Here is an 18,261-nt window from a genome sequence, read left to right as displayed (position 1 = left end):
TGGGTGGGGGTCGAGTTAAGTTAATACTATGAGTAAGTGCATTTGTGACTGTAGTTTGAAGTTTTATCATGGCTTATCCAGGGGTCCCCCCTGGGGCCCTGTGAAAGGACCGAATTGGGAGTCAACTTGCATATTCTGATCTTTTTGAAAACGCATGATCAAATTTTGTATTTACATGGCAGGTATTATCGCCAGTGTGATGAATAAGGAGACCACACTCCCCTGGAGGTTCCAAAGCCACCAAAGTTTCCTTTGGTTATTTTTAGGTAATATATGTGGTTTGCAAGAATGCGTGTAGAATGAACTTACGGTACTCGGGTCGGCGCTATATAGACCGACTGGGTCTCTTGTCTTGACATACATGTATTATTGAAGTTATCATACTGTATATTCCTGATTGTACATGTATATTCACGTTTTATTTTGTGTTGCATGCATAATTGATGCAAAATAATATGGTAATTTACTTGAGTTTATATATGAGCTTTAAATGATAATTCGAAATGTGGGGAAATGCTTCAGATGCTTGCGATTTGATTACAGACTTGTAAGTTGTGCATATGTCAAAATGAAACTTTGTATACAATGTATAAACTATAATGTATAAAGTCCTCACAAATGTTGAGACGAAGAGTAAACATTTTGTTCACCGGTAGTCAGTGTAACCGCAATTACAAGCTTCACAAATAAAAGTATGAAATTGTGCTGGTCGCTTTTCCCTGCATCCTACGAGGTACCATACTTATTGAATGTTTGTACACACATACATCCCAACGCACGCGCGCACACACACACCTACACATACAACACATAGATCTACAGCAAAACACACAGAAGGAAATCAGTTGGGCAAGTTCACTCTCCATTTTAATACACCCTGTACTGCAAAAGCTTTTGTATCCCGTTATCAATGTAACTGCAGGCCTACAGTATAGGCTAGTAAACGAAATTTTATCTGTAAACCCTCACTTCTGTTCCTGCATTCTAATTGACTTATAGAAAGCAGCAAGGATGGCGTCTGTCCGTGGGTCGTCTTTTAGAAAGAAGGGTGATATTGTTGAACTGACGAAACCAAATCCAACCTGGTGGGTAGGGTCAGCGTACCCCATTTGGCCGCCAGCTCCGGGGTGTCCGTACATCATCTCGCCCTCCTGTTGCATTCGCAGAAATTACGTGGATTAAAAACTTTTGTTTATAAAGGTGCAAAACAGTGTACTACTATATATTCAAATGCCCTTAAGAAATATATTACAATTAGTCGAACAGAATGTTAAGTTTCATTTAGTTTGACATAAAATTTAGGAAGTGGTTAAAGTGAAAAATGAAACACAAATACATAATCATATACGTTGTTTGTGATCTGAGTATATATCTCGTCAACCTTTCAATATATCTTTCTAACAGAGAAAGTCACAGCGTTACAATGAAACTGATGTGATCTTTAGCTGCCATCTCTGTAAAGAGTTTTTTTTTTTGTTGAAAACTTGTGTGTAGGAATAAATGAAGCCTTTTTTTTACCACTGCTTATTACATCTGTTTCATAAAAAGAGGGGAAATTGGAAATTTACAAACTTTATTTCAGGCCGTTTAAACTATGTTCTATTTATCATTTCACTTTCGTTTGGAATTCCACGTAAAATCATTGGGGTCCAGATTTCTCACGAAAAAAAAACCCAAAAACTAATTTTCATAAAATCAGATGAAAAAAAATCAAAAGTCAAAGCAAACCAAAGAATGAAATAATCAATAGCATGCGGTAAAAATGCAACATTGCAAAACATGTTTACCAGAAAGTCTTCAATATAAGGACTGGTACCAAAACTGAACTTGTTCTGTCGTTGCAATGATTTATCTAATTTGAACAGTCCTTCCTATTCTGACCGAAACCTTGCAATACTTGACGTAAATCAGTGCTTGGTAAATCCAGTTTTACCCCCATCCTATGCTACCAGCGAGGCACTATTTTTCTTCTTTTGTATGTATACATGCACACGTCTACATTTGTATATATATTTATAACACAAGCAAATCATTTGGATTTTTTTAAGTAGGGAGTCAGTAGCAATACGTTATCACCTAGAGTTATTATCATTTAACTTATAATATTCAGTGTGGGCACGAAGTAACGGCTTTTGATAAAGGCAAATTTGCAATACATGTATAACCACTGTTATGCGTCAAATATCAGTGCTTAATATGTACTATCTATGAAGCGCGCTACAATATTCGTATATACCTGCGGATGTTGTTCCTCTTTGGTCACATTGGCTCTCCGTCATATCAGACAAACTGTTGGAAAGCATCCATCAAATTGATGGTGCCCTTGATGAAACCTATTCTGCTGATCAGATGTATGAAATTTATTTCTTAAATACACAATTGTCATGCGTCTGAAGAACTAATTTCATTGAAATTTATATGGTACTTACCGCGACATCAGAGGCAAAAAATCCGAGATTAAAAGCCATGGGAACGCCGAGGCAGATGTCGAAGGTAGGCTCCTCGCTCTTCATTAGATCGTCTGCGGCTTTCTTTGAAAGGAGCGTCTTATTGGTTTCCGGGTCCGTACCGCCCATCGCGACGATGCTAAATAGCTGCAGGAGAATCAGAGGAAATTCAAGCTCGTGATGTGCAGGTATGGTGCATAGAGATGGCCTAAAGACTATTGAAAAGCTTGCGATATACAGTGACAGATTAGAGTGGCGTCACACTGTCCCAAAATTGACAAGATGGCCATACGAATTTCGCACGAAGTTGGCCCCACACTTGGTTAAAAACCAGTCAAGAGCCAAAGCAAATACGATGCCTACTGAGGGTCACACGATGACACCCTCAGGCCACACGAAGATGAAAATTCGTAACATAAAATCAACTTTCGCAAGATCTTCGCGCTATTTTTGGGCCTGTCAAAGGATTTTGCCGCCACTCACGAAGTTGCTGCCGGAGCCTCAGAAACTCCATTGGAGGTCATACGCTGGCTTAAAATGCCCTGACGAACGACATGCAAGAAAGTTCATGTGATCAGAGCCGAATTTGAAAATTTCCCCTGTCGTGTGTCCAGTTTTGCTCAATTTCGGGTCAGCATGGCGGCTCCGTCAGCTCGTATGTTTTCCTATATAATTGGTGCACCAGCTCTACATATTAGGTTCATTGAAGGTAACCCGGGGCCCGTTTCATAAAACTTGTCATCAGTGACAAGTTGTCATAGATGTGATAAGCCACCGAAATCATTGCATCTGATTGGCTGAGAGCAAATTTGTCATAGAAATGTGGCAGTTGTCACTGATAACAAGTTTTATGAAACGGGCCCCAGGTAAATGAAACACTGAGAGTTGCGATTCATGATCAGCTGAAGGGAAAACTACCCTTCGTGTTCGTGATATCTCTAATGAAGAAAGTGAACTCTTCAGGACAGTGAAATATACAACATTACTAATCAAGGAAACTCCGTGAAAGACGTTGTTTTAACGAATTTAGAAAGTTTAGAAGAAGGGGTTTAGGGCCTTGGAAACTCTTGAGAATTGCTTGCTCAATAAGGCCGACGAATAGGCAGGCGTGGACCGATCTTAGTTCCCATAGCGACTCCTTCCTTCTGAAGGTTGAAATTTCCATCGAACTGGAAGGAGGAAAAGTTTTAGCACTAACTCAGACAGACGAAAGATGGTACAGTGCACTCCCGTTATAACGAACTGGGTTATAACGAAATTCCGGTTACAACGAAATAAAAATCCAGGTCGCAAAATTATCGGCTCTATGTTTTTTATCGTTTACGTGTTCAGTTTCAACGAAATTTCGATAAAGCGCACTCCCGTTATAACAAACACGTTTATAACGAAATTCCGGTTACAACGAAATAAAAATCCAGGTCGCAAAATTGTCGGCTCTTTTTTTTTTTTTTTTTATCGTTTATTTGTTCGGTTACAACGAAATTTCGATACAACAAAAGAAAACTGCCGGTCCCGAGGACTTCCTTATAACGGCAGTCCACTGTATAACGAAAGAAAACTGCCGGTCCCGATGACTTCGTTATAACGGGAGTCCACTGTAGTATCATCCGGACAATGAGGTGATGAGGACTTCTGCAGGAAGTAATTGATTGCGCGTAGGCCCTGTCTAGAGGGATATTGGTATAGAAAGAAACAGCCATGGTGAACAGAAGTCAGGCGCCTTGTGTTGCGAGCTAGACAGTTTCGAAGATTCGGTGGGCGTCTGAAGAGTCGTTCACGTCCTTTACGTGTCCAGGTTAAAAACGAGAAGGTAGAATATGCCATCAAGTTGTTGAATGATGAGCTCTGTCGGACATCCAATAGATGAAACTACAGGTCTGCCGGGATTTCCTTCTTTGTGTATTTTAGGGAGAAGATAAAATGTTGAACTACGGGGGTCTTCTGACAAAGGTTCGGTGCAGATGGCGGGAGAGCGTTGCTCTTGACAACATCAGTAGCTGTGGCTTTAGCAATCTCCTGATGATCGCTGGCAGGATCGTTGCCTACCTTATAACAGAACGCTGGATTGTCGAGTTGTCGCTGGGCCTCAGCGATGCTCAAGTCGTGTCGCCATACGATGACAGCTCTTCCTTTGTCAGCCGGTTTCATGATGTAGTTGGTATTCTTCCTCAGGGACTTAGAGCGCCTTTCTTTCTTTCTCAGTAATGATGAGTTGAGGTTGTTGACGTCAATCCTACATTTGTTGACGTCAATCCTACATTTGTTGATGAAGAGATCAATATTGGGGTTCTCACCTTCTTATGGAGTCCAAGTTTAACGTTTCGGCTGCAGAGATTCAAATGACGGAGGTGACGGCTGTTGAGTCAAATCTGCCGAGTCATTTATTTCCTTGACAGCCCGATCAGATTCACTGTTCTTTTCGGCAAAGTGTACTTTCAGCCGTAGACGACGAGCGAAACTCTCGAAAACACGCCGAACTTCGAAATCATCCACTGATTTCTATTTTGGAACAAACGTCAAGCCTCTCAAAAGAAGAGTGCAATCACCTTCAGCGAGCGATAGGTCCTCAGAAATAGTTACAACTAGACGATGAGATGAAGGTTTGCTTTCATCAGCGATACCATGATCATCTGTCTCAGCACTCTCTTTAAACCTGTGATGTTCGGCATTGAGTATCAGACACTCATTTTCCCGCGGGGTAGAACAAGGGGGGGGGGGGGGGGGGGGGGGAGGGGGGCAAGTTTTTAATGTTAGTGGTATTTATGACAAGTGTAGTACTCATGGTTGGAGTCATGTATGAAACTCCGGATGTATGAAAACTGGTCTTAAGCGCATAGTTGTCGAAGTTGATTAATCCTATTGCTCATCTGGGTATCTATGAAGTTGTATTTCACGTTGAAACTATTGTATTGAGAGTCTCACCACACGACGAGACTCATCAGTCTCACTAGACTCCGCCGTCTCTGCAGTGATGACGAAGACTTCCATCAGAAATCACATAAATTGGTCGGTATCTTTCAACAACGTGGCCGACGCGGGAATAATTTCGCTGTCAACAGTATGTCAGTAACAAGTCGAAGTAATGTATTCTTTTTATCAAAGATAAAAAATAACGTTTTGAGGAATTTTCTGATGACATCACCAGCACCTATATTCGATTTAGCGTTGTGTTGTGACTATTGTGACTGTCATTGACCATTGCATCATTATTTAGAGGGCGTCACACTGTCCCTCAGTTGACACAAGTTTGCAACACGAATATTGTCAATTTCTTGCAAAGTTGACCTAAAACATGGTTAAATGCCAATCAACAGTCCAAACAAGTACAGAAGGTCACACGATGGCACCACACATGAAAGCTACAGGAACATCTAGATCTTTAGGCAATTTAGCCGAGGGACACATGGAAGAAACAATGGCTACTCGAAAATGTTGCCTCCGCTAACGAAGTTGGTGCTGGGGCATGAGAAACGCCATCTGCGGTCTTCACATGACTTATGCTGCTTTAACGATTGAGTAGATGTTCATAAACGATCTAAGCCGACTTTTTATAACATTTCTTTTTCTAATATCGTTTGTCCGTGTCTGCTCGATTTCTAGAAGGTGTGCTGCCTGGTCAAGTGAAAACATTTTTGAAAACCTGTGTGAATATTTCATATCATTCCATTTCTATATAATCTGTGTTGGTTTGTTGTTGATTGTTGATTGTTGTTTTCATTACTTGACCGAATGGTGGAGGGTTAAAATTTTTTGTTGCCAAGGTTCGCTAGGCCGAAAATGAAATAAGGTTCGTTATTCAGAAGGCTCGTGACGCCAAATAGGAAGTTTCATTATTCTGCAGACATTCATTTATCCAAAAATTAATTTAAAAGTTTCGTTCTGAACGTCTGTTAATTAAAAAAATAATAAATAATGTTCGAAATTCCAAAGGTTTGTTAATCATACGTACCTTCATTTTGTTTTCGGATCAACGAAGCTTCAGAATCCCGGTTCGGAGTAACTAATTGTATTTCATTTTGATTTAACGAACCTTCGGAATAACGCCACAAAATGTTCTGATTAACAAATCCTATTTCATATTCAGGTAAACGAACTTCTTGATAAAGGGGAGTTTGTGTGTCTCGGAATAACGAGCCTTATTTCATTTTCGGAATAAAGAACCGTCAGATGAACGAACACCACCCTACAGGAGGCTGCCCTTCTTTGTATAGGTCGATTCTACTTAAAATGTGTAAATACTATTTTGCAATTTTTTACATTGATTCTACTACAAAATCCGTGGCTTTCCGGATCGCTTGAACTGTTACCTTTGCAACTGACCGAGCTGTTCCTATTCCACTTGCCGATGGTATCTCGATGGCACGGTTGTAAGGGTCATTAAAGAATCCTGGCTGGTTTTCGACAAAAGACAAAATAAATGAATGCATGGTATTTATTATTTTGCTTAGGCACTGTATAGATATGTATCAATCACGTTTACTTTAGTGTTCTCATACTGCCAGAGGGTGTATTGCCAAGGGATCACTTATGAATCGTCTGACATTGTTCTCACAGTTTATGAATTTATGTCTATGACTTGAAAGATTATCAAGCGGTTTCCATGCGAGAAAGTCTTCTACACATCATACAAATAACAACTTTATCTTTTTTTAATATCACATGAAAGGTAGATGAATAAAAAGAATTTGAATATTAGTAACCAAGTAGGTCTATTCGTGTTTATCTGATGTGACACCTTTCTTGTCCGTACATGACACAAAATCCTGCAGTGTACGTAACCACTTGTAGATTATGGGTCTGTCTTCGTGATCACATTAATGTGCTGTACGAAGTCCTACCCAAAAGGAGAATGTCACCTTTGCACAACAGTAATACAAACATAAAGGATCGTGAGCTCAATCTGCCTGCCAAGGTATCACTTCTATACCCGACTACCTGATAACAAACTGACAAAAGAACCGCGTATATTTATTATACGTTAATGTTCTGCTGACATTTCAAATGAGAGTCGGATGAAATAAAAAACAAAACAAAAACAAAAACAAAATAACAAAACTAAACAATAAACAAAAAAGGAATACATTGGATCAGCAAAACGATAAGACAGAAATTGAAATTGAAAAATAAGACTATAAAATCCTGCACATATACGTGTCTCCAAAACTAATCTGACATAATAACAACTTGCTGTTTGTGAACAGAACGCATACTGAAAATAATGCGCATCGTATCACCTACAAAGTAATACGCCTGTATCATCACTCCGATCAATATAATTATCTACATGTGCTGAGTTCTGAACTGACGTGTTTGTATTGAATACACGTATGTATCTAAAAAGCCGAACCCTTTGTGAAAGAGAGAGAGAGAAAAAAAAAAGATCAATTGCACGTGTATTCCTGTCCGTGTATCCAAACCAAACTCTGTATGATACGACACGCATGGCCGATGACAATCGTGAAATTCAATGTAAATGTGCAAAGCATAACCCTTCTCATGATCAAGTTATAGGCTCGGTATGTTTTGAGAGTTGTATCATGCAAAAGACTAGTTATTTTCCCCAGAAAAAAAAAAAAAAAACATTCAGTATCAGTCGCGTCAATTGGTGACTTTGGACGCATCATTCCCCGTGAACAAGGTATAGATAAGAAAACATGGACAATCATGCTTCCTATATAATACACCGACCTGTTGGAGTCCCGAATTCGCCAGTGCACGAGAAAAGAGATCGTTGCGCATGAAGTACCACATGGCCTGGCGTGTGATACGGCTTGACAAGCCTTGAGCTAAGAGTAGAAATATATTATTGCTCTGTACGGGAGTCCGAGCCACACGGTAGTTCTGCTCCAAGGGCAGACCGATGTAGAAATCAATGCCTTCATTGTAAAAATAGGTTAATAAAATGAATGAGTACAATGTAAAAAAGCAAAAAACAAACAACACCCGACAGTTTTTACTTTTATTTGATCTTATTTACTTGCATTCGTATCGTCATCATCCATTATGCGTAACTCAAATTACAAATTTTCAAGCGACCGCAATACACATGACCGTGTAACGACCAAAACCACATAAAAACATATTCATAAGTGATCATTCACACGTTAAATTTATGTTACCGAAATACGACGGCATAATGTCTGGCGTCCCAAAAACGTGTTTCCTGTACATGTATTATGAGTAACGTGCTGCTTTGAACCTATGTCGATCTTATCTTCATTGCACAAGGACATTTGTCGACTTCCAGTCTTGTATGCGTCTACTCGTCATGAATACAATATTAATATACACTGTAAAAACATCGGTGTTAGATTCAACACCACGGGTGTTAAATCTAACACCGATCAAACTTCAATAGAGGACCACACCCACAGGTGTAGAAAATGCACTGTGATGGTGTTGAAAAGTGTTCACCTGACACTTCGTGGTGTTAATTTGACACTGTGCCTGGTGTTATTTTGACACTGCACTGGTGTTAATTCAAAAATGACACCACATGGTGTTGATTTGATATTTGTTGGTGTTAATATCAATGGTTTAACACCCGTCCAGCTTCAATAAGAGACCACATCAGCTGGTGTTACTGTGGTGTAAATCTATTTTCACATTTTTTCAAAAATCTAGTATTTTAATGTAAAATTCTTGATTGTCTTGTTTAAATAAAAAATCAACAAGAAGTGCAGTTACTAAGAAACTCTTCAAAAAACAGTTTTATATTTGGAAATGACACCCGGAGGTGTTAATTTAACACCATAAATGAGCACAGAAAATTTAACACCAGCTCGGTGTTCACTATTTAACACCGAACTTTTTGCAGTGTACAACACAACGTATACCGTAACTACAGTGCGTATCAAAAAATGGTAATCCAACTTTGGAGGGCTACCATTTCATAATTGTCCGCTCCGGAGAGTGCAATGTTGTGAGGAAAGAGGAACTCTCCCTCTTTCCATTCTAATTATGTTGACAAAATTCATGCATGACTGAGCACATGAACTCTAAAGACAACAATGGCAAATTACACTTTTTCCAAGTTTGAGTGTTATAATTAAAGAAACAATGCATGTCTCACTGAATGGATTGGATCTCTCAATGAAAGAGGTAACACGAACAGGGCAGCCCGCATGACTGCAGGTTTGTGTTTAGGGCTTCTTGTAACGTTTTATGGTCCGTAATCTTCAATATGGCCACCGCTGATGATAACTTTGTCACTTCCACAAAGGCTGAACCATTATCCATTTTCTCTCTTCACATTCAAGACTTGGCTTGGCACTGTGAGCTATGTGTTGAATATGGACTGGGAAAAATTTACTGTGTGGATTTGCCTTAGTACGAGTGACCACGTTATCGGACAGGTGTCCATGTTTTATGAACCATAAAATGTTAGAGGAAACCCTAAACACTAAACCTTATTAACACATACCTGCAGTCATGCAGGCTTGCCTGTTAATGTTACCACTTTCATTGAGAGATCCCATCCATTCAGTGAGACATGCATTGTTCCACCACGATAACACTCAAACTTGGAAAAAGTGTAATTTGACATTGTTGTCTTTAAAGTTTATTTGCTCAGTCATGCTGACATTTTTCAGCATAATTAGATATCGATAAAAAGAGGAAGAGTTCCTCTTTCCTCACAACTAACATTGCACTCTCCATTGCTGACAATTATGAAATGGTGGCGCTCCAAAGTTAGATTACCTTTTTCTTTTTTTGATACGCTCTTTATATTGTGCGTACTACCTAATGAAAAAAAGATAACAACCCAAACTAAAACGCAAAAACAAAAGAGAGAAAGAAACTTCAATGGCTCAGTGTTTGTCAACGTTGCAGAGAACGCTTTTGATACGTCGGCATGCGCCGAAAATAATAGAAATATTTGCCTATAGTCTTAGGAGAAAGAATTACACTTTTTGACACGCAGCAAATTCATATATATTTCTTTCCCTCTTTTTAACCTTATTTTTGGGGTTATAGAGAAGAACTAAACTAGGACACGATGGCAAACTGCAGCTACCATAAATGAGCGGCATCATTTTGATAGTCAAATAATCCATATATTTACCGAAAGGCTCCCCTATCTCTTCGGCAAAGAATTTGCCCATTGTCCTGTGCTTCGGATCGACTCTGCGCAGTAACTCATTTGTTAGCGGGCCGAAGGTGACTGGATGGTACCCATGAGTCTTCCCGTCAAGTTCCAAGACGGGCTCAGTGGAAGCCATGAGCTCGCCTGCCTTTGAGACATCCCTCAGAAGCTCAGCACTGAGTCCGGGCGGTCCGGCTAGCATCAAACCAGCCTAAGTGAGTTAAAAGTATATATACTCCGATGACACAGCTATGAGGGCATACTTGCAGCATTCATTAACTTCTTGTGATGATGTCACACAGCGTTATACTCTGTGGCACAGCAGCTGCATTAAAAATTTTGTTTTCATTCCATCATTTATAAATCATTATGTCGAATGCGAGTTGAATGCGAGTCGAATGTGAAAACAATTACGTTACATGTTTCCACATGAATGACAATCAATCTAAAGAGATCTCCGAAATTTGACTTCCTTTCAAAACACATATTTTTCCTCAGTGAGAAATTCATTTTGAAAATGCATATACCTTCATGGGCACGTAGATAAGCTAACGGGTAGTAAAGCTTCACCGAATCCTCAAACGAAATGAAATTGTAGATACGATGCGATCACTATATAGTCTTGACTAATATGATATCAGGTTACCCTAAATCTTGTCATACTAGCTAGGTACACACCGTTCAACGCACCATCAAGGTTTGTTGAACGACTATGACACACTTGCATATAGCAAAATTTTGCATGTGCATATATTTTATTTCTGCAGCCATTTAAAAATGTTAAAGACAAAGTTGTGTCCAAGTCGGACAAGCGGTCCTGTGAAAATCACACGTTCTCGGGACGTTTTTACCATTATCATTATCATCATGTGAATTGCATGATTTGCATCATTTTGAGAGTATATTCACTGAGTTTCAAGTTACTCGCTTGTTGGGAATGGTATTGTCTTTTAGACAAAATTCTGTTTGTGAAATCGAGCTTCTTACGACCACATGTGGTCTGTATTGTGTGATACCCGCATTTTATTTTGATTGCGCACACAACCGAAACGGGGACTACGGTCGAGGAGGTACTAGACGAGCCTTGTAACTCCTTAGCCAGTGTTTTAAGCATATCAACAACCTTTATTTTCCCCGAGGTCACACACACATATTGCGCCGACCATTCTACGACCTCTGAAATCTCTGGTCGGCAGCTGGTTGCCACAGGTCGTACAACGGTTTTTGGATGCCAGGAAAAATGGTTTCAGCTTTCGGCAACCAGTCGGCGACCGGCTTTGGTCGACTAGAGGTTCTCTATGCTGCAGGCTCTTTAGGGCTGGTTTTAAGTGATTTCTGGCCTTCAGCGTGAAGATTTTTATTCGGCAACTAGCCTATAGCTGCCAATAAAGACCATTTTCCAATTCGTCGCTGACGAAAATATAATGATTACAAGGACCACTAATTATTTTTGCAGAGTGTCTGTGTCCGCGTGCCGCGTCCGCGTTCCGCACTCACGTGCCAAGATATAGATAGGAATATTATGTTTGATGCAGATCACATCCATTCATGTACCATTCCTGACGTCACAAAGCGACCCCTATAATGCTGAAGACATGCCTAAGGGAGTGTCAGCGAAGGGTAAGGGCAAAAGGGTAATTGACATAGAAGATCATAGAAGAATAACACTGAAGACAGCCTCACTGACATGACCTAGCAATCTTGCGCTTTTGCGACTGAGAGAGAGCGTGCGAGCAATTTTCAAATTGTTGCTGAGCGCCAACTAAACATCAGCAACCAATCGGCGACCAATTTCTAATGGTCGGCAACCAGTCGCCGACCAGTTGACGACCATTTGCTAACCTTAACCTTTCTCCGAGCAGTCCCTATATAGACCAGCCCCTAAGATGGTTTCATCAAAATCTTCCTTCTTTCATACATGCAAACTCTGACCTGAAGCTATAAATTCTGGGACAACCGCTGCCTGCATTGAGGCGACAAACCGGGGTTAAGAACACAATTCACATCCCTCCTCCCCCCACTGAGGCGATCATTCATACACTATGCTTATTCCATATTCTTACAGAGATGCCGCCTTTAAAGGTGGAAATGAGCTAGGATTTTGACATCATATCACGGGCTTTAGGAAGGGAAGCCAGTAATTCCATAGCTCCCTTTTTTTGGAAGTAAACTATAGCAAAGCGGAGTGACCTATGTCGCGAAATGTCCTGCGGAAAAAAAGACAAGCCGGAATGCTTTGCAGAAAAACATGCACTGTATTAGCATATTAGAATGAGAATCAGGGTAAAAAACATCAAGAAGCTGTACTTTTCCTATTTCGGAATTTTTCGGGGGTTGAATTTTACCTTATCCGGACCGAATTTCAGGATTGTTTAGGAAAGATCTCGAAACTACACCTTATCAAAAATGTTTCGGGAAAATACTAAGAGACCCCCTATATTTCACAGTTTTTGGAGATACCCCCTATTTCACGATTTTTGGGACCCCCCCCCCCCCCCCAAAAAAAAAAAAAAAATTGCGCCTCTAAATCATATACTCATTTCCCGAATAATTTGGAATGCGCATGCTATGTGGTACAAAATAGGATGACCACTCGAGTGGGGGTTACACCTCATATCACGTTGTAGAAGAAAGGGAGAAAGAATTTTATACCTTGTGTTCGATCAACTCACGGACGGTAACCTTTCCTTTGCCCTTTTGAGCGAACTCTGGCCAGTAGTGTGCCACGGGTTTGTCGTAATCGAGCAGCCCTCTGTCGGCCAGCATTGCTAGGCAGATTGCAGCGACCCCTTTGTGGAAATGGATGGACAACAAAACTTAGTTCAGAAATATTACAAACTTTGTTTTGAGCACTTTCAATCCTCACGGACAAATACTATATACTAAAAAACAAAAAAGAAATAATCCCTGCAAAACATGTGAAAGACGAGAAACTAGTAGCAACAGGGACAATGATTCGAGGCATCTCTGTAAAGATAGAGTGTTAATTTCTTTGTTTAGAGCAACTCATGGCATTTTGATTGAAGCAACACTGAAGAGCTCAAGGTTAAGATAAATGAGATCTGAATTGATTTCTCGCTCTACTTACGCACCGTCTCAGCAGAAGTATGTTTATATTTCTTATACCCTCCAAACGAAAAAAAAAATCGGAAGGACAGTATTTCATTTTGTAATCTGCAACAATAGCAAGAATGTTCTAAGCATTGATACGACGAACATTTCTGTTTTAGATCAATGATTAGATACTCATCATATTTATTACGGTGTTGATGAATAATGTCATCAATTCATAGCATAAGTCTATTATTGAGGACGCATGCATGCAAGGGCAATTTGATAAGCCAAACGAGGTCAGCTATTTCTCATAAAAATATACAATATGTTGGTTAATTCGTTTTAGCTGCAAAAACAAAAATAAACTAAATTCTACATTGATACTTGATTTTCTCATTAATGATAAAGTTACAATGACTTTATGGAAGAGGAGTTGAACATTTTTTGTATACGGTCATGGGGCAGGGTATATATAGGTATATTTTTGAAACATTAAAATCAATTTTGTTCCAAGCACATCGATCTTGCTCACCAATAGGGGGGGGGGGGGGGGGGGGGGGGGCAAGAGGGGAGGGAAGGGGCCATGTCTATGATGGCCCCATTATACCGGGTGTCCCAAAAAAGCGGAACGGTGGATTTTCAGTACCTTGCGGTCTAAAAGTTATATATCTTTTGACATCATTAAAAAGAGCATTTTCCGCAGAATACTATGATATCAAAATAATTTAATTTGGTTCAGTACTTTTTATTCTACACCAATTTCTGAAAATGCAGTGATTGTCAAATTTCGCCAGATTTTTGCGACTTATGAGATAATAATTTGAGTGCGACATGCGATCCATACGGTGAATATTGTGTAAGCTTGGTGATCCATGTCAACAAAAGATACAGCTTTCACATTGGGCACGGGCCAGGAAAAAAACACTGTGTGTGTGTATGTGTGTGTGTGCGCTCCCAATATGAAAGCGTTATCTTTTGTTGACATGGATCAACGAGCTAACACAATTCACCGTATGGAACGCGTGTCGCTCCCAAATTATTATCTCATAAGTCGCCAAAAATTGAAAATGACTGCATCTACAGAAATTGGCGTAGAATAAAAATTGGTATCATGGTCTTCTGCGGAAGATGCTCTTTCTAATGATGTCAAAAAATATATCACTTTTAGAACGCAAGGTACTGAAAATCCACCGTTCCGCTTTTTTTGGGACACCCGGTATACATCGTCTATTCAACTTCCGGCATAGCTATTAGCGGATTGAACTTTGAATTACTAGAGGCCGCAACAAGAACAGAAAGAAAGACGCACATATCGGAAAATGAAGAAGACTTCAAACTAGTGATTAAAACGCGAGCATTCCCGAGTCCAGGATGGCTTACACAATATCATTGTCTCGTTCAATAGGTTTAACGTTGTACCTTTTGTCGTGGAGTAGAATACCGACATTGTGTCCTCCCGCCATGGCTGTCTGATCTCTCCGTCGGCATACCCTCCCCAAACATCGACGACTTTCTCCCCTTTGTAGTAGGCGGAGAAAGCAGATCCACCGTAGCGAGAATCTCGGCCAGTCTCGAAGTTTTCTCTGCGTCCATATAGTACATGTGTAAAGCATGACATTAAGCATTGACTATTCTAAGGCAAGTTAACATGGCAAAGAATGGAGGAGCACATATGCATAGATTACTGTCATTGGATCGTAGTGGTGTGAAGCTGGGGAACCGAGAAGCTCCCACAGATGCATGTTTACGGCGGACAGGTTAACATCCCGCTAGTGACGTGCATTTACGTGTAGTTAACAGCATGGTCAAAACCCAATAGCGTCACTGCTGAGTCAGAGACAGCATGAAAAAGACACATAAATTCGACTGACGTATATAGTACACACCGGTCAGCTTTCATTGAGACAATTAACGTACCTTTAGGCCCTAATAATCCTAATTATGCACATGGCTATAGTACCTACCCTGTATCTTTACATGTTTACAAACATGGGTCATTAATATAGCTAGTGCACGTGTTGTATTCAATATATTGTATGACAAGAAAAAGACGAACACCTGAACAACACGGCTACCTACCTGAACACTTCCAGCACATTTTCGAAGCCGGGTGCGACGTACCCATGAGCGATTACTTGAGGTGGAGTCTCGAAGTATCTGGGTAAAAAGACCACCAAAATGGCAGTGACTGCAACGAGGGCAGCGCTATTGATGAACGTCATGTTGGATCAATGTCCGACGGCATACATGGCATTCCATGGAGATATGGGTCTTATACTGTGTACCAAGGCGACCCCTGTTAAGGTCGCCTATAATAAAGGTCAACATTAGGTTCCGTATCTCTCTTCCGATCGCCCAAAGATACGTTACCTAACTCATCGTATTTATCAAACGTTAATACCGGTACGACTCATAGCGTAGACTGGCATGGTTATAGTCATAAGAAAATAAATGTGAACCAAAGACGAGAGTATGTATGCAACGGCGGCCTAAATTTTCATGTGTAAAGGCTACATAACTTCTTTAATATTATTATCCCACAATGAGTAACACAGTCTTACATGTTTTTTCTTCAGTGCCAAAGCAATTATATTGTTATAGTAATCATGTTTTGTTTTGTTTTCGTATCCATAGTATACAGTTAATTGTGCACTGAACACTCCCTCAGTTTACAGTATTTGAGTTTAGGTTTGATTTACTATGAGACTGTTTTCCTATGACAGTGCAATTTTTGTCACATGTTGGTGTTAGACAATGTGTTGCCAAGGCAACCATATTCTTGGGGGGGGGGGGGGGGAATACCAGTGTTTCGCTCACTCCATTGGTTTGGTTTCTGCATAGAGATTTTGGGAGGGATGTTGAGTTTTAAAATGAGCAGATACTAATTTGATCATCCTTGGGCAATGTGCTGCCATGTTATCACAATGATACATTTGTTTGTTTGTTTGTTTTGGTTTTGGTTTTTTTTTTGTGGAAAGAATATCAAATCAGCAGTTTTGCTGGATGAGCTATACCATCAGCTCAGGGTAGGGCATCGGTTATATTCAGTTATAATTTTAGTCATATTTGTGTTTGAATTCAGAGCATTTTTGTGTAATAATGTATTACTTGATAATGTTTGTATCTGTTTTACATTGATATAGCTGATTCTGGGTGCATGCACTGGTCGGGGAGGAAGGTCTCCAGCCTCGGTTTTAAGTTTGCCTTTTCCTCCCCTGGCAACCAGCAGCATGCACCTTGAACCACCACAATTTTTATATCATGTAATACGATTTTTTGTTTGTATTTTATGTCAGCTTGTATTGTATATTGAATTGCCGAATAAATGATAATGATAATGATAACATGTGCATGCATATTATGTATCCTTTAAGGGGGAAGAGAAACCAAATGACGCAGCAACGGGTTGAACATAATATAGAACAAATCAGTGAATGTTGAGGGAAAATTGGGCATTCCCTTCAAAAGTTATGTTCGTTATAATGGATGAGGAAAATATCAGTTATTGAATATGGCATCACCGCAGGACAACGATATAAAGACAATGAAAGAGAATTCCACAAAATTCCTTTTTTTTTCATCATAAAATATATTATGGCCTATTTTCCCTCGACTCATTCCCCCTGCTTAATTCTAAAGAGGCCGTTGAATTCGGAGTCAGTTGTTCTTCCGTTATGTCAGAATTGTAAGAGTTAAAATGGTATTATAATGATCGAATTCTCAGCTAAGCGTGGTGATGACGGTACACTTCTGTACCGATCGATCAACGTACTTAAAAAAAAAAAAAAAAATTGAACAGAATGTCCGTTTTCTAGCTCAGACGTTACTGGAGTCACCGTTCTTTGAATACTGCATCCATTCAGTCATCCATATTTATATAATTGGATTTCACTCTCCTTTATATCACCTATCACGTGACTTGTTTACCAAATCTGAAGTTACTTGTTGTTAGCATATTAACGACCGGCCCGATCTGTTTACGCAAGGAAAGGCTTTTACACCGCCGGCTTCATAGATCGAGCTAGAGGTTGTAAAAGAATGTCAGAATTTGTAAATCCCATTGTAGGTCCTTTACCTTGTGTGAAAGAACCTGGCGTGAATGAATATAAAAAGCTTGGCATCGCTATAATATATAGCGCATGTACAAAGAACTCCGTATCTTGGGTATTGGTTGCATTGCGCATATTCAAGACCTGACATAATATCTGCATCTTTGTAAAACAAAATAAACAGACAAAAACGAAAAGATGGCTTTGATGTTTCTCTTGATATGAGCTATTTTGTGCTTTCGTTTTTGTTTTTGTTTTTTGGTTTTTTTTTTGCCACAAATAGAGAAAATAGATTTTGTCTCTTTTTGCGGGATATCTCAGACTGATCTAAGGTACTCAAGTTAATGTTTGGTTTTTTTGGGGGGAGGGGGCGGGCGGAGGAGTAGAAAATGGGAAAACATGAAATGATGTAAAAACAACATTGGAAATACACCAAAATGGTCGATACCACCAATAAATAAATCAATGTTTGTATCAAACATATATATATATATATATATATATATATATATATATATATGTTTGTACCAATAAATAAATCAATGTTTCTTTCATGATAATTCAGTTAACCTATATTGTGAATATTTACATTGATAAACCCCAAAATCCTTAAAATTTGTTATTT

General features: G+C 39.6%; 1 protein-coding gene across 1 annotated transcript; it reads right to left on the bottom strand.

The window, feature by feature from the left end:
• Positions 1-965: 965 nt before the first annotated feature.
• LOC139715432 (beta-lactamase domain-containing protein 2-like) lies at positions 966-15,809 on the bottom strand. The gene is made up of 8 exons (XM_071627004.1): positions 15,667-15,809; positions 15,007-15,170; positions 13,186-13,322; positions 10,513-10,744; positions 8,132-8,323; positions 6,755-6,834; positions 2,430-2,594; positions 966-1,151 (listed from the first exon to the last, which is right to left on the bottom strand). The coding sequence occupies exons 1-8, from the start codon at positions 15,807-15,809 to the stop codon at positions 966-968; spliced, it is 1,299 nt and encodes a 432-aa protein (XP_071483105.1).
• Positions 15,810-18,261: the final 2,452 nt, after the last annotated feature.

This window comes from Diadema antillarum, unplaced genomic scaffold, assembly GCF_040938485.1.
Source record: "Diadema antillarum isolate AM-2024a unplaced genomic scaffold, OU_Dant_1.0 scf00000049, whole genome shotgun sequence".
Classification (NCBI taxonomy): Eukaryota; Metazoa; Echinodermata; class Echinoidea; order Diadematoida; family Diadematidae; genus Diadema; species Diadema antillarum.
Note: the sequence above shows the minus strand (reverse complement) of the source record. Positions and strands in the feature narration are given on the sequence as shown.

Bases quoted from the DNA above. Each gene is read 5' to 3' on its own strand.
- LOC139715432 (XM_071627004.1), bottom strand. From the start codon at position 15,809: ATGACGTTCATCAATAGCGCTGCCCTCGTTGCAGTCACTGCCATTTTG. The intron at 15,171-15,666 runs GTAGGTAGCCGT...ATATGGACGCAG, and splicing joins AATGTGCTGGAAGTGTTCAG to AGAAAACTTCGAGACTGGCC. The intron at 2,595-6,754 runs GTAACAGTTCAA...ATTCTCCTGCAG, and splicing joins CAGCTCGGTCAGTTGCAAAG to CTATTTAGCATCGTCGCGAT.